The 24581-nt window shown below is 36.2% G+C and overlaps 1 protein-coding gene across 1 annotated transcript in view; it reads left to right on the forward strand.

The window, feature by feature from the left end:
• The window catches only part of LRP2 (LDL receptor related protein 2), a gene marked incomplete at both ends in the record, with an annotated part of 116183 nt that extends 95827 nt beyond the window's left edge, over positions 1–20356 (forward strand). Inside the window, 16 exon segments of the mRNA XM_084288772.1 lie at positions 1499–1630; positions 2623–2754; positions 4684–4827; positions 5485–5650; positions 7630–7758; positions 8553–8773; positions 9210–9386; positions 10098–10217; positions 11349–11439; positions 12025–12092; positions 12250–12370; positions 14477–14606; positions 16835–16954; positions 17046–17153; positions 19029–19100; positions 20195–20356. Coding sequence (XP_084144898.1) covers positions 1499–1630; positions 2623–2754; positions 4684–4827; positions 5485–5650; positions 7630–7758; positions 8553–8773; positions 9210–9386; positions 10098–10217; positions 11349–11439; positions 12025–12092; positions 12250–12370; positions 14477–14606; positions 16835–16954; positions 17046–17153; positions 19029–19100; positions 20195–20356 — 2093 coding nt within the window.
• Positions 20357–24581: the final 4225 nt, after the last annotated feature.

Consider the following 24581-nt stretch of genomic DNA (forward strand, 5'->3'; position numbering starts at 1 on the left):
GCTTCTATTGTCCTCTTTACAGACAGAACACAGAAATCTATAGGGACAGCCATTACTCAAGCTGAGGGTCCTCTGAGTTCCTCTGTGCATGCACAACTTTTATTAATTATGCCTCATGAATCTACTAACAGCCATTTAAATGCAAAAACTTTGACTTGAACTTTGAGGCAAGAGACTATTCTGATGAAATCTGAAAAAAATAAAAACCCAACTCTCTATACATTCATATAAAGAGAGTTATAGAGTAGTAATATGACCATATACTTGCAATTTTAGTTTGCTTCAATGGCTTCAGGTGAAAGTGTGCCAAATAATACACTAGTGAATTACAATCCAGCATGCTTGCAAAGCACAAATAACTTGTGATCCTATAGTGCAGTCCCTTCTTAAGTAGCTGTATCACTTACTATCCCTGATGGTCTTTAGGTAATATAACCTAATGCAATAACTTGATGAAAATATAAGAAGGATCTGAAACGGTGCAAATCAGATGCCTAGCAGTCAGCATTCTACCGTTTGTGAATAGATATAAACGTAGGTCAGATGATAACGTTCCCAGTCTTACCAATATCAGAAACCTGAGATGTTGAGAGAAAAGCTCTGTATGTGTGTATGTATCTACACAATGAATTTATGCTTCTACATATATATGAAATTGAGGTGTTTAAAATTAATTAGGACTGGGATGTATATGTTATAAAGGAGATAATGACCTTAATATGTAATGCTTTTGTCATACATTTCTATCTTTTCTCATGCTGTCAATAAACCATATGTTATTTCTTTATTTCTTTCCTACTTAGATACAATCTGAATTTTGAAGGACTTTGTATATATGTAGAGTAAGTCAGAATCAATATAATTTTATGTGTTGAGAAGAGTGTAATTTTCTATTTGATACAGAATACCTCACGTACCTTTTCTGTTATAGGCATTTCTTTAAAGGGCAGTGTATTTGGTGCAATGACCTGTATTGACTTCACTAGGCTTTTGATTAGGTACTGGATGAGTATGTTGTCATCTTTTCTAATTTCCAGATATAAGTAATATGTGGTCTGTGGCATGTATGGCAGCAGTTGAGAACACTTTTTGTTTAGGTAATGAGAAAGGACTGGGTAAGAAAGAAGTTGCTTGGCAAAGGTAGGAGTTAGTCATGCGTCTTAGTTTCTGCAGTTGCTGCAGATTCTCTTAAGGGAGATGAGTTGGATGTTTATGGCTGTTACTCTGACCCTGTTCACCTACTTCTATAGTGAAACTATTCTTAGTTGGAAGTTCTTTTGACTGACCTTTACCACCCAGTTTTAGTTTGCCTTAGAGAAAGGATGTTCACATTAATTGGATTTCACTTAGGAAAAAAACAGAAGGAAAACTAACATTATCCATTGAAAATGCTTTTCAAATAGACAATAATGATCAAAATTACAACCTCCTTATCACTTAATTATCACTTATCACATTTTTTTAATGGTTATAATTGTCTAATTCCTACCTTTTTCAGATACTGGAACAGAACGAACCTGTGCCGAAAATATCTGTGAACATAACTGTACCAACTTGAATGAAGGAGGCTTTATCTGTTCCTGTAGACCAGGGTACAAGGCCAGTGAGATTAACCGAAACTCCTGTGATGGTATTTTCATTCTTCTAAACATCTTCTCACTGATCAGTGTTCAGTGACCTGTCACTTCATCATTCTAATATGTCTACTCACTCCTACATTATAACAGGATGTTTGTACATTTACCACATGCTTCTTAAACCATTTCGCTGAATCATGTTTTCTAACATGCAGGCTTCATTCAGTAAAGAGGTGGCTCCACAGTTCATTTTTTTTAGGCTTTTATTAGCTGTGGGTATACATTCTTGCTTTTTGGTATATAGGTGTAGTTGTATCTTTGCAATTTGAAGGATGAAAACTTGCTATTATTTTTCCTTATTAATAGAAAACTTACTGAAGGTTACACTTTCATTTGGTTCTGTTTCAGAACAGAAAAGTAAAAAAAAAACAACAAACTTCAGTAGAGGTTTATTGTGCCATGCTTTTTCTTGCTTATATGCAGATAAAATATGGAGGAGTTTACTCAAAGGCTGTTGGTAGTGATTATGCAGTATAGTGTGGTTGTGGTTACCATTTCAGTATATTTTGACAAGATCACTTCTGTTTGTTGCTCCCAGATCTTGTGGACAATTTGTGTGGCTTTATTAAACACAATCAAAGGGCATTCCTCCCTGTCCTTCCGGCTGATATTGTTTCTTAGGGACTAGGTATCTGTGTTTCAACATTTCAACAAGGGTTGCTCTTGCATCTTATTGTAGTCATGCCTCATCTTTTGTCTTTCCTTGGTGATTTAACACAAAAATACACAATGAAAAATATGTCTCTTAAAAGCAATCTGTTGAACATAAGCTATACAGTTGTTAGCAATTTATAGTTAAGACTTATGTTAAATAAGTGATTAGAAGTTCTTTTAGAAAACTAAGGCTGATTTTAAAAATAATTTATTATCACAGATCTTTTAGCTTATGTGGGGAAGGGATAAGCTAATGCTTCATGGAGTAAAGATGGCCAGGATGTGGAAGGAGAGCTTAAACTCTAGGTATCTTTTCTCTGCTTATGTGTAGATATCAATGAATGTGAGATCTTCGGAACATGCACCCAAGACTGTAAAAATTCCAAAGGAAGCTATGAATGTTTCTGTGCAGATGGCTTCAGATCTGTGGGTGATCAACAAGGGAAGCAGTGTGCAGCTAATGGTATGTTAACTGACAGCAAGATTGATCACTACCTGTAACGAGCAAGTGTTGTACAGCAACTTAATGAATACAATCATCTCTTTTTATGGAAGGGGATAATGAAAACCAAACTTTATTCTGTAGCATAATATTATGTGTGTTTTCCACTCATTCCATAATCAGGAAGAGAAATGCTTATCTCTGCTTCCAGTTGTAAATATTAAAAATAATATTTTGGTTTGGATCACCGCCTTTCTTTCACCTGAAATTTTCTCTAAAACAAAAGTCTGCTTATCCTGTGGATGTCAGCAGAAGGAAATTAATGCTGCCTATTCCTGAAGTTTAGGTTTTTGCAACAAAAGAATTAATCAGAAGAAAGTTGCATTAAACTGGTACAAATCAAAGGCACTTTGATGACAGGTTGCTTATTTCTTATTCATGGACTGATGCACACAAACAGAAGGACTTTGGCCCATATTTAACTTCAATCATTAGTTTTTTTGACATACCTCAGTGCAGTGACTACAGTGTGTGACAGCCATTGAATAGGTAGATAGTTGATTCAGAAGATAATTATAGTTGAGTAGTAATAATACAGAGCTGAAGAAAAAATTGACAACACGGTAGTATTATATGAAAGACTGAAACAACATCATATTTACAAAATTACTTACACTGTAGCAGCTTTCAGAGATGCATGGTAGCAATATGGTACCTGGGTTTCTGCTCGGCAACTTCTTTATGTGCTGGTGTCTCAGATCTAGTTCTTTGAAATTATTCTTCATAGGTTTTATTCAGGAATCACCTAGATATTCTAGACATGTAGATATTTTCATGGCTCTGTGATATAAGATATCATGATTGTAGCTGATAACATTGTGAAATTGCTTGTGCCTGAAGTTCTGTCTATGCCCAGAACCGTATCACTCTTTGTAGTACAAGCTCACAGCACTTACAAATGAGGGCTTTCTTTGCTTGTGTCTGCTGTGGGCCTGATAATCAGGTGTTTTCAGAAGACACAGAGAATATCAGGTCTTTTTCTTTATTGGTAAAGCTGCCCATTTCTGCAGTGAATTGTGTGCTTACTAGAGAATGGAGTCACTTCCCTTATTGTTCCATAGTTGTGCATGTCTTAGGGGGAAAAGGATCTGTATTCAGATAAACACTTAATAGACTGAGGTTTATTAGTTGGAAAAGGCACTGGTAAATGAGGTATTCTTTGCCTGGGTGAATACCTTTTCACTTCTTACGGGTTTTGTGAAGATGTCCATGACTCCCAGCTGGACTTTGTCATTGACAAAAGGGCTGTACAATTGCATGTTCTCACCAACAGTGAGCCAGCTGGGACTACTACTCCCACTTGAGTGGGAATAGTACTCTACTTGAGTATAACTCAAATTATTAGAGTACTGAGGCTAACCTCAAATTAACCTGTGGTCATGTAGGAGAGCGTTCTTCTGACTATAGATACATTGGGTAGAAGAAATGAGACAGTTCTTGGATCAGGATACTGGCAATTTTTTTGTAGTTACCAAAATCATTCCCCATTTGGTAAGGTGCTTAAGCTGAGCTGCACTGTGTGTAGCTGCATTCCATTTTTGAAACGTGACGTGTCAGTATGCCAACACTGTGATGTTCAAGAATTTTTAAGGATTTTTGCCTTAGTGATTATGGCTGCACAAAGTCTATGGTGAAAAGGACAATACTGTTTTCATTGGTAAGCATGTCCAGTGTTTTTAATGAATTTTCCAAATTTATTTATTTATTTTTTAACTAAAAAAAAAAATACATTAAAGCTCTGAAGCTTTAGGGGTGGCCCTCTGTCCTTTCTGCCGCTTACTCAGTGAGAACCTGTGAAAACACGAGTTTAGTTTTAAATGTAAATGACTTTTATCTGTTGTTTTTTTTTCCTAAAAATACAAGGAAGTAAAGTTCATTATCATTTCCTAGGTAATCCTCCATTGTTACTGCTGCCAGATAATGTGCGGATTCGAAGATACAATATCTCATCAGAACAGTACTCTGACTATATCGATAACCAGGAGCGCATCCAAGCTCTGGATTATGACTGGGACCCTGAAGGAATAGGCCTGAGTGAGTATATGTAGAACATGAGTACTCAGCCGTACAGTTGTTTGTTTGAAAAGACACATTTCGGTAGCATAGGTATTTAATTTATGTTGGAAATCAAAATCGAACTAGATTAACTGGCCGTGTCTTGGCTGAATGTGCCCATCCTCTCTGCTTGATTCTTCAGCATCAGTGTGGTTCATTTTAATACTTTGCTTTGGTGTAGCTAGTTTTTATTCTGTTTTTCCTTTTGTTTTGATATGAGTTCAGCTGTGGAATTGTTGCTCTTTAGGATTATGCAATAGTAGAGGATTGCTATGAACAAACCCCTTTCTTCTCTTCTGTTTTTGCCAATCCCCAAACCTTGATTCAAGTCTTGAAAGACCTGATCTAAACTCAAAATCCTGTGCAAAGGGTTCAAAGCTAAAATCATCTTCTCTTGAAAAATGTAACACATTTCTTGATGATCTAGGCCAAGATGTTTTTAGATGTGCTTCTTAACTATGATAAATGGCTTTAAAATATGTGCAGTAACACAATGTAATTAATGCAGAATATTCTGTTTTTTATGAATTTAAAAATTGAACTAGTCTCTTGACATAAAAGGCTCAGAAAGATTAGGATTTTCAAAATATGAGGAATGACTAAACATTAAAAATTATCCTTGATTTATTTTTTAAGGTATTGTGTACTTCAGCATTCTGGGGCAGGGTTCTCAGTTTGGAGCCATCAAACGTGCCTATCTGCCCACATTTGACAGCAGTAGAAACAATCCTACAAAGGAAGTTGATTTGAATCTCAGATACATAGTTAATCCTGATGGGTTGGCTGTTGACTGGGTTGGGAGGTAAGTGCACTGAGAAGCTAGAAAAATGTTGTAGACTGAATATGTCAAGGGTTTGATCAGGCAGTGCAAAATCCATTTTTTTCCTTATGGATTCTCTCTGTCTCAACATATTTGGTCTCAAAATACCTGAATAAATAAATGAATAAAAATTGGTAGTTCAAAAGCCTGTAGTAAGTTCTGTTTGCCCAGACAGCAGTTAATAGGCCAAGGGCATGTTGCTGACTGCACCATCTATTCTCTGAGGAAATATACATTACTCCACAGCTGGCAGATCAGTTGTGTGTCAGTTAGGTGATAATATGCTGGCCTTCATGTCAGAAGGATTCTAGAGTCAGTCTTCTGAATGTGGTTCACAAATTCTGGATGTTCCTGATGATGTTGTCAATAGGGTGAGGAAGAATGGCGTGCAGATCATTGTAAAGCATGACTTTTCTGGAAAACTGAAAGCTAAAAGAAGGAGCTTAGGCATCTGCTTCCCCTGTATTACATAGTTATCAACTATAATTAGTAATGTTTATATTTTATATCCTTAGAGTATGACTGGAAGATGCCTAAGATCTGGATTGTAGCTAGGTGGCACTTAATGCTGAATTGTGATGATGGCAAAAAAGATTTTTTTTGTAATGCTTCAAGTATATGAGTAGGCAAAGATTGGAAAAAGACTTCTGTTTCCAGTTCAGGGCCTGATACACAGTTTCTGTCATTGAGATTCCTTGTGTTAGGTGATGTATGCTATGTTAGGTGATGAGTTCTACAAAATAGTTAGAGAGTTGCTCATAAAGTATGTCGTGCTGATTTCTAGAGCAGAATAAAGCCAGTCTGGCAGGCTGAAGCTATTTACTAGCCTGAAAAATTCTGCCACTCATGACAAGTGGAAAGTTACGTCTTCTAGCATTATTTATTTATTTATTTAAGATCTGTGTAATAAAGCCTGGGCTAACCTCCAGCTTCAAGTTATTTTGCTGTTAGCTTTGTGAACTGCAGGACATCTGAAAACTGAATGTCTCTGGGGGTGGGAGGGAGTGTCTGAATTTCAATTCACAAATATAAATAAATTCTATCAAATGTATTTGAAATCTGTAACATAAAGAATTGAGGACATATATCACCAGCATCATGGTGAGGCTAGCATCTTCAGTACTGCAAACAATGGTATACTGATTCCAGGGCAATTTTGATAGTTTTATTTATTTTTTAAAATCAATTTTAAGTGTCTGCACATGATATAAAAACTGATACAGGTGTTTTGAGGCACTTAGTTCTTCTGCCTATCTGCAAAACAGAAACTGTAGTATTATCTCACATTCCCAAGACACCTAGGGGATAACTTATTCCATCAGAAGGCAGTGTGTGATTAGTGAGTAGATATTACTGAGTGAGTTACGTGTATTATGTAAGTTGAAAAAAATATAGGCAAGATGATAAAGATAAGCTAAGTCCAAAGAAGAATGGACCAAGTGCCCTATCTGTAAGGACTAAAAGCATTTTCATCTTACATGGTAACTATTCATTAACAACTCTGTGAGAAGACAAAAATCTAGAAAGAAGCTGTGGACGTATAAATTGGATAGCTTCAAAGTTGCCCCATAAACTGCATGGTAGATAAGTTTTTATTTGTAATGAACTTGATTGTTACCTGGAAAACTGAATCTGTAAAGATGCTTATTAGCCTTCTCTGGTGCTTAAAAGTAACAATGAAAGTTCTCAGCATCGCTTCAGTGATGGTTATTTGACAGGGAACAGAGGCAGCTACAGAAACTTCCACAGAGGAGAAAACTAGAGAGCCTGTGGATCATATCTCCTAAACTCCTATATCTAGGAATTGGATGTTCCAGACTGAAAAAGTTCAGATGTAATCAATTCTGTTTCATTTTATTAATTTTGTTTGGTTTTGATGTAGCTTTTTTTTGAAGATTTTTTTATTCCTCTCCCATGTATAAGCTATTTACTTTTGGAATGTTCTGTTTTGTTTAATTCAGACATCTTTACTGGACTGATTCAGGGACTAATCGTATAGAGGTGGCAAAATTAGATGGACGGTACAGAAAATGGCTTATCTTTTCTCTACTGGATCAACCAGCAGCTATTGCCGTCAATCCAAAAAGTGGGTAAGTACTACAGGACTTCTCAGAATTATTTTCAATGCCATTCAGTACCAAAACCCCACAATGGTAAACTTTACAGGAGAGAGTATGGGAGTGCTTTCCTGATCAAATTCAGGGTTTTCCTCTTACTCATGTCAGGAAAATTGTATACATGAGAACATATTTTAGGTTTATATTTTGTATAGGTGCTTGCATTGGTGATGACACCAAGTAGACCAAATAAAAATCTCCTTTCTGTAAGACTGTGTGCCCACCAAATTTCTCTGTTACAACTGAAATAGGGAAATTGATGGCAACCTCTCTTTACTGGCTCCAAGTAGTACAGAAATACCCACTTTCAGTGGAAAACAGTGTAAATGTGCTGGTACATTCAACAGCTGTGCTTGCTCCATCTTGTATTAAATGATGGATCACAGGATGTTGTTGTATGTGCATCTCATGGCTGCAGTGAAGCAGCACGGTTTCTTGAAGTCACTTGGGCTCTGCAGCTTTTTCGTGACTCATGAATGCCCAGAGTAGTCAGTTGTTTTTCTTCCACTGAGAATGAGACATTGCCATTGAAACCACTCTCTTTCCACATAAGGTCACAAGTTGCAAACATTCTTCTTTGGTATTTATCTTCTGTCTTTGAAACATGCTTATTCAGTTAACTCAGCATGACTTTGCTAATCTCACCTGCAAAACATCAACTGCTGAGCAATGTTATGTTCCACAACTAACCTGTTCCATGAATCTTCAGTGGATGATTGTGGCAACCAAATTCTGAATTACGCTAAATTGTGGTTGCGTCCTTTCAGGTTCATGTATTGGACTGACTGGGGAAGACAGCCAAAAATAGAACGTGCCTGGATGGACGGACAGCAAAGACAAACTTTGATCTCTGAAGACCTTGGCTGGCCAACAGGTCTTTCTATTGATTATTTGAACAACGATAGGATCTATTGGAGTGATTCTAAAGAAAATATTATTGAATCCATGAGACCTGATGGGACAGACAGAACCGTAGTATTACATGGAGGTAAGAATTTACTGTGGAATCCATGTAGTAGTAACCAAAGTATGTGCTAACAAGCACTTGGTTTTCATGTGCGAAGTTAGATTTTCAAGAGCTTTTCAAAGTCTTGGTAGTGTTTGCTCCTCCTTTATACAGGGATAAAGAACACACCAGGTTCAGAGCTCATGATGCCTGGGTATTAGATTCCCTGAGAGTACCTTACATGACTAATCTAGGAACCTTGTGGAAAATTGGATTCATGCTTTCTTATGTATATTATTAAGTTGTCTGCAGGTACAGCAGCATTAAGTGGTCAGCCATGTGATAATACATATCTACAGCTATAAACGTCATAAAATGAAAGATTAGCTGATATATTTAGCTGAAGAAGAACAGCAGTTGTATTGCTCCTGCTAGAGATGTGCTTGCTGACAGTCCATTGTTTGGTTCCTTTGAGAAGTAGGAAGTCCATACAGCCTTGATGTCTTTGAAGGCCATTTATATTGGATAGCTAAAGAACGAGGAGAAGTCTGGAAGAAAGATAAATTTGGAAGTGGAGAAAAAGTGAAAGTGTTGACGGTAAATCCGTGGCTTACTCAAGTGCGCATCTATCACCAGCATAGATACAATCAGTCAGGTAGGTGATCAGCATCCTGGATGAGCCATTTATTGCTAAGAGATTGAAGTTGGTACCCATGTTTTCAAAGAGCTTAGTATTCTAATAATGTGATAATATGTATTTCTGAAAATTTAAGAAGAAATAAAAGGGAGGGGGTGTCTGGCAGGTGTTTTCTACATACCCGAAATGAAATCAGCAATAGAATATCACACTGCTCTTCAGAGTCTTTTAGTAACGGGTCATAGTCAAGTTCTTTCCCTTCTTACCCTCTATCTTGGAACTGTCATAGAGATGGCAGTCACAATATGAGTTTATCCTGGTATATGCAAAGTGTTTTTATTTATGAGGGGGACATTTCAACTATGACATGCCTCCAGTAATGACAAGAGGGATGTCCAGAGGATAATCCAGCATACACCCCCTCTTCAAAGATGTTTTAGCTTTCAGAATCAGAAAGCTCCACATTCCTTAGAGATGTTCTGTTTCTTTGCTTTCTGGTGCTTTTCTGGCTTTCAACAGCCATGGTCTCTCACTTAGGAAGAATGTAGGAAAAGGCAGATAAAGGCTTTGATGGAAATGTGGTGTTTGGGCATCACTTGTTTTAAAAAATTGATCTAGACTTTGGAATTTTGGTGTTTGATATGGAATCCCCTGCCATATCTCAGGAATATTCTGAATTACTTCTTCAGCTGCCTTTATCACACTTTTTTTTTTTTTCTCCCCTTCCAGTGCCTAATCCTTGTAAAGATGTCTGCAGCCATCTCTGTTTGCTAAGACCAATGGGATACACCTGTGCTTGTCCTCAAGGAACTCGGTTTGTAGAAGGAAGCAGCACAGAGTGTGATGCAGGTAAAATAATTTGTGAAACTGGAAATGAAAACAGAGGAAGTTTTGCTTTCAGAATGCAAGTACTTTACTGAATCAGACATATGGAGGGATGATCTGGCTGATACAGCAGGTGTATTTAAGTCAGGTCATCTGGCTTTTATTCTTATTATATAATTATCACGTACTGGACAACCTTTTAAGCACTAGAAGTTAGTGCTTGGTTGTTGCATTGCATCAGAGCCCTCACAGAGTTTCCATGAGCACAAAGTATATAGAATTGCTCAGCCTTTCCTGAGAAAAAAGTACACCACTGCAAGATTTCTATTTCTTTAGCACTCCCAGATTACAATGATGTGGATGGTATACAATATGTCCTTGCAACATTTATCTAATAAATTAAATTTTACAGCATTATGTCAGACATCTTTTATATGGCTAATCTTCTCTGAATTCTTTTTGTATTAAAAGATAAAATTTCTTTTTTTTTTTTAATTTTTATTTTTAACACAGACTTAACCTCCTTACCTCTGACTTACATTTTCTTAATAAATGATGATGCTGTCTCCTATTGCCATAAGGTGTGAGCTGCAGAGGGAGGAGCTAGTAAAGTGATGTAATAGTAATGGAAGTGTACAATACACTTTTAAATAAGGATATTTAACACTGTTGATGGAATTTCCTATTTGCTGTTTATTGCTGTGAACTCACTTCCATCCACCGTTTTTCTGCATAAATAAATGCATTACCACTTCTTAGTCCTCTCTGTATAACTCTTCCAGCTGCTTGGATCAAAGAGTTTGGGTGAAGGAGGTGAAATGTTGCTGCTTTCTGAATAGACAGTTTTGAAGGGGGGTGGTGGGCTCCATTGCACAAGCAAAATAGAGTGATGGCACGTGCAACTTCTGAGTTACTTCTGCCTATTTTTACTGAATAAGCCATTATTTTCTGAGAAGAGGTTTTACTTCAATTAAAATAAGTTGATTTGGCAGAAAAATAAAAATAAGTATGTGCATAAAAAAGCAAAGTTAATAATGAAGGTAGTCTGTAAGTTTGTATACATAAGGTCTGTGGAAATAAATAAAATTTTCTGTAATATAATTTATTTGGCTGAAGATGTCCTGATAACCTATGCGTGGCTTTCAATTTTTGCAGCTATTGAATCCCCTCCCACAATGCCACCAGCATGCAGGTGCATGTACGGAGGAACATGCTATATAGATGAAAGTGGTCTTCCGAAATGCAAGTAAGTCAGTATGTTGTTAGGGTAGTTCTGCATCAGATTGTACTGATTTAGTCACACAGAACAATTCAAGGCTTTGAAATGTGTTGGAAATGCTTCAGAAGATGCTGTACTTAGGCAACAGTATGTTGGTAATAACAACAGAAAAACACATACAAGCATAAAAATATCAGCAAATAAGTGATGCATCTGTTGGGAAAATGTAATGCAAAAAATTTAAATAAATAAATAAATAAATAAAATAAATAATCAGTGCATCTGTTTGGGAAAAAAAAAAAACAACAGGGCAAACCTGTATGAAGAGTAATACTCAGTAAATGTGTCTTGGAACAGCCACTAGGTGCCATCAATGCGCCACTGAAATAAAATCTTTTGCCTTCAGTGACTGGCTTTGTCTGACTGGGCACTTATTTCCATTTTTAATTCTAAACAGATAATAGACATTATCTTTACAGTCAGTGAAACATATCATTACTAAGCACAGAGTTAAAATTTATGGCATGTGGATAAATATTACAGAATATAATAATAACACTAAGATCCTAGACTTAAAAGTCAGTCATTCAGCTGTTCTACTTGTATTCACAGGTGTTCTTATGGCTACACCGGGAATTATTGTGAAATAGGATTGTCAAAGGGAGTGCCTCCTGGAACAAGTAAGCTTCAAGTATATATTACCCTTGATATTTTGAGTTAAGGATGTGTAATAACTCACTATGATGCCTTTGGAAGGCCAAGCTTTTAATTCTCTGGGATACTTTTTACAGTCAACTATGTTTGCTTGAATGTTGCTTATTCTTCTGTCTTTGATAGCAGCAGTAGCAGTGCTGTTGACAGTCATACTAATCATTATAATTGGAGTGTTAGCGGTTGGAGGCTTTTTTAACTACAGACGAACAGGCTCTGTTTTACCAGCGCTTCCCAAACTACCAAGGTATGTTTCAAAGGCTACATAGCTGGAATGGCTGAACACTGAAAATATGTTTGTGCCTAAATATTTCTAGAAAAAATTCACATTGTTTGTCTTGTGGCAATTCTGTCAGAAAATGGAGGTTCAGTGTTGCAGCAATTTGATTGGATTTTTGATTCCAAGCAGTAACATAGCGACTGTTGTCAAACTCTTCCACGTTCCAAATTAGTTTTAAAATAATCAGAACTAGAGAAAATTGTTTACCTCATCTGGAACTGGACCTTCAGTTCAGAAGGATACAAAAGACTATAGTTACATATGTTTTAACTTGTTTCAAAATTGTGTACGAAAGACAGGTCTGGCAAAGAGATCTTTTTAACATTGGGGGCTGAGCTCTTCTGCAGTGCTGTATTAATCTGTTTAAAAATACATGGAGCAATTGTAGCAAACCTTTGTTTCTGTGTCTGAGAAATGTGGGCTTTTTGTAGGTGCCTGTACTCCTAATAGTCATCGTATACAGTGAAAACCAGCTTTGTGAAATATAATTTAAAAATATTTGATGTTTTAAATCAAAGGAAGATGAAGTAATATGACTTGTAATGGTTTCAAATAATTTGTTTGGAAAAAGATGTCACAATGTGATGCATCCAAAGTTTTATTTATCTTCAAGCCAGTTATGTGTTTTTAAAGCCATAAAGCTACATCTTCAAAGTCTTTGCACTGATTTCACAGCAGTAACTCTTAAATCAATGTGATTAAATTATTGTAATCAGTCATATGGCTGTAGTTATAACTGCTTCCTCACTCAATGACTACGCTGAATAAATTAAATTTATGAATTGATGTGGCAAAATTGGGGCAAAATTTTCATGTAAATCAATCCTACAGAACAAAGAGTTCATAGGAGATTTTTAAGCTTCTCACTGAAATTCCCTGCTTTCTACTTTGCAAAAAGGAAATTTTCTGCATCATCAGACAGTGAACAAGTAGAAATTGTAATGCACTGGCTCAAAATTTACTGTTCAACTGTACTTGTCATATAAGGGAAGATATGTGAAATAGAGAGTTCAGTTTTTTTGTCTGTGAGGCTTGATTCACAATTTTTGTTTCTCCCATAAATATGCTGTAGTGCTGCCCTTGTTAAGTCCCTCTTCAATCTGTTAACTCATCCATTTACTGCAGAGTTATCTCAGGCTTAGCTGTTATCCTTAACATGGGACTTCTCTATATATGAGAATCCTAGACTGAAGTTTTTAAAAATTGAATCAGCTGGTGCCTAGGGGGACCATCTGGTAAAGTGTACACACACAGCACCAGCTGTAGACAAGAGTTTTAGCACAAGCCACCTCCAGTGAGGACACACAAATGGAAACAGTATTTCAATAGTGCTGTCTTCCTTCAATTTATGGCAAATTGGGCAAAAGGAATTCAAAGGTTAACTCTGCAGTTTGTTGGCTGCATGGTTTTGGGAAGTTCCCTGCTCAGAGTTCTGGTAGAAGCTCTGCTGTTTAGCTATGCACCACTACCTTTGGCTGCTCCTATTATTTTGAAACTGACAGTGTTCCTGTTCTCATGTTTGCATTTCTCATGCAAACCTAATGTGTACTTGTGGTCACTGTAAATCTCTATGCAGATTGAACATTTGCGTATATGAAAACAGTGTCATTTAGGTATCTTCGTGATTTGCATGCATAAACATCTTTAGTATACGTGTTGTTGGAATTATATCCACGCATTTGTACAAGCCATTGCAGCTTCATTTTTTATCAGTTTCAGTGAATTTGAACTTCTGAGTGAATTCATACATTTGCCTGTAAATAAGAGTAAGAGTAGTCAAAATGTAGTTAAATTTTGGGGAACTGTAATTTCTTGAGCCTATTTGATGTCTGCATGGGCACATAAAAAGATATTTGTGATCGTTCTGAATGGGAAAATAGGTGAGACGAAACTGCTGAACTAATGCTGGAATATAACCGCTGGTGCCCTTGTTAGCTTGCTTATAGCCAGCAATAATTTCAAGTGACATCTATGGTTTAGAAAGACAACTATAAGAAACTGTCTTTACAAGCTTCCTTTCCGTATAATATGTTTTTTTTTTTTTTTTTTTTTTTTAATTTTTTATTTTTGCAGTTTAAGTAGTCTTGTAAAATCTACTGAAAATGGCAATGGGGTAACTTTCCGATCTGGAGCAGATGTGAGCATGGACATAGGAGTCTCTGGTTTTGGAGGAGAATCTGCTATAGACAGAGCAATGCAGATGGTAAGGTTTAATTTGGAAATAGCTTTTTTTTTTTTTTTTTTTTTTTTCCAGTAATGTTCTTCTAATGTCATTTTCTGCTGATAGAGGCAAATCTTTTATGTAAAAAACATAGTGAGATGATAAATGTGTTCTAGAAAAAGAAGTGAACATTAATAGATAATTTCCTGAAATAGGTTTTGTACATTGAAAGCAGGGACAAATGCAGACTGTTCTTAAAAAGGTAATGTGACTACCTTTTCTCAAGATGTATATGGTATAAATTAAATGTATTGCTTGCTTTACTATTTCAGCATATTGTGTGAATATACAGGGAATCAATTAGGCAATTAAAAATAGTGCAACAAGGAATTTCTTGAGGATCTTTGTGTTTTGCAGAACAGGTTGAAATGTGCAGTAAACAGTAAATTACCAACTTGGGCAGTTTCTTATTTTAGCAAGTTTAAGCAAATCAGGTTTAATAATTTGGGGGACATCATCAAGTGGAACTCTATTTCATCCATGTTTTGTTATACACATCTGAGAAATAGCATGTCTTTGTGTTTTCCTATGCTGTATAGTTTTTCTGTGGGAAAAACTATTCCCACACAGTAAGTACATATCCCCCACAGTAAGTACAATGCTTAAAAGATTTTTACTTCTACAAATCAAATCTCAAGTATGTTTGAATAAAAAGTGCTTGCTTGCAAAATATTCACTGGAAAATCCCTCAACTTTTAAAGATAAATATCAAACTTAACTGACAGTAAATTATCATGAAATAAAATGAGTGAAGACAAGCTCATAATACGTGCACATGACCTTTCTCTAAATAAAGAAGCACATTAATTGTTAAAACTAAGCAGCTGTTGTAATGAAACAACCACATGAACATTTGGCTTGAATTACTACCTGAGGTCTTTTTCATGCATGGAGGAACTTTATGGAACTTTCCATTTTTCTGGCCTAATATTAACATATCCTGAAGTCCAACTGATGCATTTTTTTACATTCCTATTAACATTCAGATTTGTATGCCAGTCATTTCTACTTAAATGTCGTTATTTCACCCTATACATTCAGATTAAAACCAAAACGTTGTGTACATCTCTGGGAAAGAATTCACAGGGTTTGGTTTATAGCAGCAAAGAACTGTGGGATGTTCCTCCTAAAATTCTAATATTACATATGCATAAGTGGATGTTGGGGGGATATTTTTCAGTGTTGCTGTTCTTAGCCAAGGTAGGCTAATTTGAGGGAACAAACAGGAGGGTAACTGCATGGTAAAGAGGTATGGTTAGGTAGTACAAGTGAGGCAGTCATTTGTAGAAGTGAGGCAGGTTTAAAGAACTTGCTGATGTACTATTCCTGCATTAGTCCCCACTATTCCTGTGATTGGTCTGTGACAAGGGGTAGGATAAGGGAGCCTGGGTAGGATTTTGTACTTGTTTGCATTACCATTCTACCTGATAATGCTTGGCTGGCTAGCCCTGGGTGGCTACGCCTATGTGGCACTAACTGTTTTCTTACAAAATACTCATGTCAGCACATTTGCCCACCTGCTGCGAGCACTGTAGCTGAGCTCTATGTTTGACACTGTATGTGTGAAGTACTTGCTATCCACACAATGTTTATACATGGCAAAATATTAATTTATAAGAGATTTGATTAAAAAAAAAAAAGTAAAACATTTTATTTCTGACATAACTCTTGTGTTCTAACTCAGGGGATGCATTTCTCCTTTGTCTCAAAAAATATAGCAATCTCTCTGCTGGGACAAAATGAATTAATCCAATTCTCATATACTTCAGATAATGCTTGTTAATTTGTGTGTCAGTTTGAAGCCTCTAAAATTAAATGATTATTTTGGGATTATGCTTTGTTTGATATTTTCTCTGTGTTGAAGGTGTGATTTTTGGGAGTCATCTTTCCTCATCATAAAATACTTTGAGTCAGCTATTCAACTTTTTTTGTTTGTTTGTTTGTTTTTTTCTGTCCAGGTAGGAAACAGAGTAGTACTGGATCATTCAATGGTCCATGCTGCTAAGCCAGAGAGTAAAACAGTGGATAATAACCTAACATTATGCTTTTAATATACATGTATGCTAGATTTTGTCTAACCCTTTGTGAAAGTAAACATGGGTTTTTCCCAGAAATGGGGAATTGGACTAGTTAGTTTTTTGTAGGAATACAGACGTGTTTATTGTGCTGTAGTTACTGTTTTTTGTTGTTTGTTTGTTTTATCTTCCTAGAATGAAAACTTTGCAGTAGAGTCAGGGAAACAGCCAATTACATTTGAAAATCCCATGTATACAACCAGAGATAGTGGAGCCAGTGGGACCAGTGCAGTTACAGTTGTTCAACCAACACATGTAAGACAAACTTCGGCTTGCCTTTCACCCTTTATTTTCTTTTTGACCTCCTTTTCTTGTTTGAGGAAAGTTGATTTTTCTTCTCCTACAGGTAACAGCAGTTGGTAGTAAGGAAAATGAAAATTTTGAAAATCCTGTGTATGCCTCTGTAATATCTGCTAGTCCAAAGGAACCTCCTCAGAGTACGGATGCACCTCAGGTAGTATATATGCATGGTCTAGGGCAGCCTTGTCTGTTTTGTGCTCCAAATCAGAGGAACTGAATTGTTAGGGAAACTGCATTATAGTTTCTATTCTGTTTAAATAATCCTATGGAGCTGGTACAAAATCTGCATCAAGTCCAACTAACCAGGCTATATTTACGAGATTTCATGAACTGGTCAGGAACTGAAAGGAAAGGAATGCAAGCACAGAAGGGCCCATGGCATGCAGTTAAGAATCTGTTGAGATTAAGACTCCCTTTCTGCTTGGCACACCAAGATATTTTGAAGATGATAGATTTGAACAGAGGATTTCCTTTCACCATGTGTTGTGCTCCATTTTGAGGGCAGATACTAGTTTGAAACTTGTATTGTAAGAGCTGTAAATTGGCATTGTTCCAGAGCAGAAATGATTATAACTGAGATTTTACTTTGTGTTTTCAACAAGAATTTGTAAAACCCTGATGAATTACACCTTGATAGAAGCAGCAGAGTATATTTTTCCTATAAAATGTGAAAATTAAAAGCCAATAAAAAGTGCGTATTTGCTTAAAACAGTGAAAACACAGTTCTTTTTGGTACTGAAAATTGAAATAAGACGTTTGGTCGCAATGTACTGTCAGTGTCTTTTCACATTTATTTGTAACTTTATCTATATTTTAAATTAATAGTAAGGATATTTAGAGCATTTTTTTGTATTCTTATAGGACATTTTAACAGTCACGATTAAAGTATTACCTCATCTAGATTATTCATGATTAAAGGAAGATACATATTTATGTCTTAGAATCAATCTGTGCTGATGGTGGCTTGTTTGCAGGACTATCTTCACACCTTGTGCACTTAAAAGTATCTGTGATGAGTTTTGAAATGACATCTCCTTCAACCTGCTATTGCAGTTTCATGTCCTTCAGTAATTTCTCTCATGTTGCTTTCAAGTCAGTTTTTCTCCCCTTTGATCTATTTTTCTGGAATGATAGGCTCTCCTGAATTAAGTTAGTCACTTTTGGTCTAGTGTTGTGAATACTGCTACAGGTAAAGTAACCATAGCTGATTATCCAGCAGAGAAGAAACTTGGGCCTCATGTGTGTGTGGTCCATCTTTAGATGTCTGTTGGATTGCACTGGATGCATTATGTAACCATTTTGTTTCCCTTCCTACTTCCTATCACATTTAAAATGTACGTTCTTTGGGAAGATGCCTCGTTTAAGAAAAAAAAAAAACAGCTCTAATTTCATTTGAGGTTTCGATGTTCTTTCAAACAGATAAACACAATCAATAGTAAAGGATAATGTAGACTAAAGGAGAGGTCACTTGAATGACATAGCAAAGTATTTAAAGAGGTAACCTTGAACACTAAAGCATAGTATGACTTAAAGTTTATTATATAAATAAAATTTATATAATTTGATAATAAAAGATGAATTTATTTTTCTTTTGCTAGAAACATCTATTGAATAATGTAGTGAGGCTGGTTGACTAGTGAGAAAGTAGAAGCTGTCTATATTATTGTGGTATAAATGAATATTTTAAATATTAGTTGTAGCCTCCTGCTTTTTGTGACGAGTCTCTGAAGTGGTTGAAATAAATAAGACTCATACTTACATCTGCAGAAAAAGGGTTCTAGACAGTGCACCTTTTCTCTTGCACATACGTTTTATCATGCTAAAGATTGTTAGAACTCAAAGAAACTTGAGCAGGCCTTGAAATATTTAAAGGAGTGCAATTAATTAAAATTACATGTCAGTATGAGAACATCCAGCTGAAATCACCAAATTAGCAGACAAGGAAGGTGAAATCTGTCAACTGCGCTGTCATTTTGCTGAGAAATAGAGACAAAAAATGTATAAAGCTCTAATAATTTTTATGTTTCAGGAATCAAAGTGGAGTTTCTTCAAGAGAAAAATGAAACAAAACACTAATTTTGAAAACCCAATATATGCAGAGGTATTTCTTAAAATTGTATAATGCTATTTTTCAGCTTATGTACTGCAGGACTTCATTCTTGCTTTTAGAGGATAAAGGATATGGGTAGATTCTGTTGCTAAGTGAAGCAGAACAGACATTCCAGCCTAGGTCAAGATGGTACTGAAGTAGTTTTGAGAGAGAAATTATCAAGTCTTGTACAAAATGAGGTTCTCAGCTGGCAGCACAGCTGCATTGCCCACCTCCCAGCTTTCCCAGCCCAAGCACAGTGGCTACCTCCTGCTCCAGGATCTCTCATGCTGGTTTCCACTTGCGGGTGCATTGTAGTAAAGCTCAGAGTCCCAGCACAAGTGAAAGACTGTTGTACTACTGGGGATAAAGTGTCTAGTGCCCTCTCATTCCTGGATTCAGCATAGCACAAAAATTGAGTGGCTCTGCATACTGCAGCCCTGCTTCCATAACAGCCCAATTTTTTCCATCCATGCAGTCAAAGGAGCCAGTTCTTTTAAGATGTTATGCCAGCTAGTGCTATGTGTGTTGGAAGAATTCTCCCATGGTTGGGTACGAAGACTTTAAGTTCTACTGACTTGATCCAGTAATTTCAGTCTTTTTTCATCGTACAGTTTAAAATTTACAGAAAGCCTAAGTGACCTAAGAACCTCAGTTGCACAGTCATGAGACTAAAACTTAGCTGCATTTTATGGAAAATTTGGGTTTCTAGTGATGCCCGAACAAGGTGAGAGAGTTCAGGAAGCCAGAGGATTTACTTCCCCAAAACTTAGAAGTTTGTAAATAGTGATTTACAAACAGTAGTACTGCTAGTGTTGTCTACACTCAGGTATGTGCATATAGACAAATCGAGTTACTCCTGACATTAACCATTAAAACAGAAGTAGCAGTGTGCAGAGAAGGTTTGGAGTAGCTTATCTCCTCAGCTGTACCTTCTGAGGTGGAATTAGCATTTGACTTTCTTTTACAGGTGGTGACTTGCAGAAATAACATATACTGTGACACTTCAGCTAAATATTTGAATAGTTAGTTGACATTTCTGAAAGTTAAGGTTGGATATTTTGTACATTAGAATGTAAACTTTGATTTTATGTTTATTGTTTCAGATGGAAAAGGAACAGCAACAGGACACAGAAAATGTCCCTCCTCCCTCTCCTTCACTGCCTCCCAAGATTACTCTGAAGAGAGACCAGCCATTAGCTTATACAGCAACAGAGGATACATTTAAAGACACAGCCAGTCTTGTTAAAGAGGACTCTGTTGTGTAAGTAGGTAACTGATTTAGGGAAAATGAGACACATCCATTTGCACATATATTTTTTATAAACAGAAGAGTAAGGTTCACATTCAAATGCTTTATAAAAACATATACATCTTTTAGTCAGTGGCTGGAGATGTATGTTGAAACTATGCCTTGTTTTTTGACAAAATTGCCAATTGCTATTTTTATGAACAATTATCATGATGTACTATATGTATATCTTTGCACTGAAGCTGTCTGAAAGTAATGTTATAAATATATTGTACATTTGTAAATTTCAAAGATTATCTCGTTTGTTGATGTTCCTAGTAGAAACCTGTATGAAATTGGTTGCATTTTTAGGGATAAATTCATTATATAAAGGTTTAAACTAAAAATACAAAGCGAATATAGAAGCATTATTGATCTATGGGACCTTTTGAATATATAATGGCACCTTTTAAAACTTCTACTGGTGCTCTGGGCACGTTTACCACCTGTTTAATGTACTACTGGATGTAGAAATGGGTGTCTCTGTTTATCTAAACAAAAGATGGAGAAGTCAATGCAGCATTATTATGCTGAGTAATTACCTGCGCAAAATGTTGTTCCTAAAATATTTTAACTGCCTGGGATAAAACAATTTCCTCTCAATTCATAAGACGTACTTTTCCTCTAGGTTCCATTAAAACCATTCCATTAATAGTGTTCTTAAAAAGATTTGATATATTTAGATTTTAGTGTCATGAGTATGTAAGTTAATGAGATTCTCTCCTGATCATCAGTGGAATAGCTTTGTTCTTAGCTGGAGTCTCTGGAAGTCATTTGTACTATTAAATGAAGTAGCTAGACTTCTATAACAGCTTATTTCCAAACGGCAAAATACAAACTATACTGCTTCATTTAAGAAATGATTCAGTTTTTTAAATGTGAAAGTTTAATTTTATTGACTATTTATTTCCTGAGGTGGACATTAATAGAAAGGGAAACAATTTCTACTAATGCAGTCTTTGTAGTTATCTGCTTATTTCCGTAACCTTCTATCAGTATATGCTGTATGTCTTACCAGTTTTTCTATTAACTAGGCAAGGTAGTTTCCACAGCATGAACTATTTGAGGAAATTTTGAGTACCACTGCAGGAACACGTTATTGGCATTCCTGGCTAGCTACTCATATAATTTAAAGATTCCTAAATTACAATCATTGAGACTTCTGTTATTTGATTGTTTTATGTCCAAGTTCTCAAAATATATACTATTTCTAATTAGAATGCTTCTAATTATTTTGTAATGTACTTTGATTAGAAAAGACAACTGGAAAATTATGCTGCTGAATACATTTAATAAATGTATTATTTTATCATATCCCTATTCCATAATTTTTTTGTCAATGCTCTGTGTACTTTTGTTAGTCTGGAGACTATAGACAGAGCTTTTCTTTTTCCCTGTAAGAATTTTAACTTCTCAGATGTTGAAGAAAACCATTCTTGGGAAACTCTAAAGGTAGGTAGTATGTAAATTTGATCCTTTAATATACTTGTTGGCAAACGATTCCTAAACTTTAAATGGGCTTCTTCTACTCTGTAGTGTACCACAATGTATTCATCGGAGTATGTAATTTTTTTGGGGTTGTTTTTCAACAGAAGCTTTAGATTCTAGCCTTCACTTAATTTATTTTTCCCTTATGGCTAATCCCTGGCTGAACTCCTGAATTTTGGACTCATTCTGTTGTTTGAAAGAGGGCCAATCTGTAGAGTTCAGCGCATCTGTAATTGGCCACTAAAGGGCTGATAAATTATAACACTTAATTTTTTGAATGTATATTTCTCTGCAACTGTCAGGCCAGGCAGAGAGAACTATAACTGCAGATATTTGTCATGCCAAGAGGTAAAATAAATTTATTCTTGAAGTCATTTGCTAGAGAATAGAACCTCAGTGAAATACTTAAACAGTACTAAGCTGTTTTTATATTCTGACCCTTTCTTGCACGTGCTAACACACATGCAGGTGCCCTGCCCCCCGGTACACACACTCAGAGTGATGAAACTGCTTTTCTTACATTTGGTGTTCTGACCTGCACATGGTATTTTTGTAAGCTTAATTGAATTGCACATTAATGATTAATCGCTAACGCAGATCTTTAGCAAATAAAACCTTTACCCCTTCAATTTTCAAATCGCCAGGAACACTACCATGTCAGTCTCTGGCCAGGAGTTTAACAGGTAGAAATAGCCTTCAAGAGGCACAGTAACTTCAACTGCTGTTTTACCATTCTGAACACACTCTTTGTACAGTCAAACTAATTGGCTGTAGCATACACTAATGATCTGTTTTATCTAACTGGTGAAATAATTATCCTTTTAACTTACAAAGCACATTGAGGACGAAAGAAATGTAAATGTATATTTATTTTAATATTTCCCCCATAAACTATACTAATACTAGGACTAAGTATTAAAAGTACAAGTAGTAAAATATAAGTATTGCTCTGTTTGGATAAAATAGCTTGTGTTTTTATCTGTGCACAGTTGAACAGTCAGGTGATTAGATGTGGTCAAATTCTGCAATTGTAATTTTTGGAATATGTTGCAATAGCTGGGCTTTGTTACTATTTGATTTCATTTCTTGAATTCAGAAGCTTGTGAAGTTCAGCAACTATTGAATATGACTGTAACCAAATGCCATAAAATAGATGATTGTCTGAGTAAATAATGTTCTGTAAGGTACAAGTATAAGATACATGAGTGGACCAGTGTTTTATTTCAAATTCAGTAGAAACCTGTATGTTGATGAAGTCTACTTGAAAAGCAGATTCTCTTTTTTTTTTTTTTTTAATAACAAAAAGCACATCAAATGTTTTGTCGGGTGAGTAGTACTAGCCAGCTTTATAGCTGAATATTATATGAATGTATATACTTCAGATCTATCACTTCTCAGCACAAAAAAGTAAATTTACAAGTCTATCTCCAAACTCAGGAATTTTTGGTAAGTAAGGGAAAAAAGCGTTCTCTGAAGGGAATTTAAGCAGCTTAGTAACTGGTAAAGAGGAGGACAACTAGTTTTAAAAGGATTAAGTTATTTCCATAAAGTTGATGTAGTTCAGTGTTAAATGTTGGTTAGAACTCCAGGAAATGAACTCCCAGTAGCTGTTCGAGTTGGAAACATCATAGAGAGTAGCATGTCAGATAAACAGCGTTGGGCATAGGAGACAAACAGCCAAAAGAACTTTGCATCCCATCCAGCTTCATATCATGTCCTGGGGTACTTTGCTATCAGGGCATGTTCCATGCATTTTATGACCTTAGAAATACCAGAGTTGCACAGTCTTTTCGCTGATGATCTTTGAGCTTTTCTGTCTGCAAAGAAGAAAATAAACCTGAAAGTATTTATTCAGCGTTCTCTGTGAGAGGATTCTTTACATTTATAGGTTTGGCAACAGCTTCTGTAGATGGATAATGAAGGTTACTTTAAACTACTGGCTTAAGTACTCAGAGAGGTACAGCTACAGCAGAGCAGAGACCAGCAAGTGCTACAAAATACCCAAGAACCGGGTAGATAGAAATTTCTGTGGTCCGTGTTGTGAGCCAGATCTTTCCTACTGTAAGTGCAGCTGAAATTTTTAGCTCTCAGTAAGTCATAAGCTTAATGAACAGTCATACCAATTAACTCCCCCTGCCCCTGGACATTCTGCCTCTAAGTACCTCAGAGCTAAGGAAGATAGTGGGTCTTCACATCTCACCAGTCTCCTAGAGAAACTAATAGAACAGGCCTCATCTACCATGCACATACATGTATTCCAGAACAGTGAATTCCTAGCAGAAGTTTCTGAAATCCAGCAAATGTTCACAGAATCACAAAGTGGTTGAGGTCAGAAGAGACATCCAGAGGTCATCTTGTCCAAAACCCTTCTCGAGTTGGGCCACCTAGAGCAGGTTGCCCAGGACCCTGTCCAGGTGGCTATTGTAGTCTGCAAGGAGGAGACTACACAACCTCTCTGCACAACCCCTCCCAGTGCTCGGTCATCGAACAGAAAACCTGTTTTCTGATGTTCAGATGGGACCTTCTGTGTTCCAGTTTGTCCTATCTTGCCCTGTCACTGGGCAGCATGGAAAACGGCCAGGCTCCATCCTCTTTGCACCTTCCCTTCAGGTATGTATAGACATTAATGATACCCCCCTGAGCCTTCATACAGCCCTTTTTGTACTTACATTCAGAAAAGTGTTTTTCTCCATAGGTATCTATAATACCAGGAG

The sequence above is a fragment of the Netta rufina genome (genome assembly GCF_964035555.1).
Source record: "Netta rufina genome assembly, chromosome: 6".
Taxonomy (NCBI): domain Eukaryota; kingdom Metazoa; phylum Chordata; class Aves; order Anseriformes; family Anatidae; genus Netta; species Netta rufina.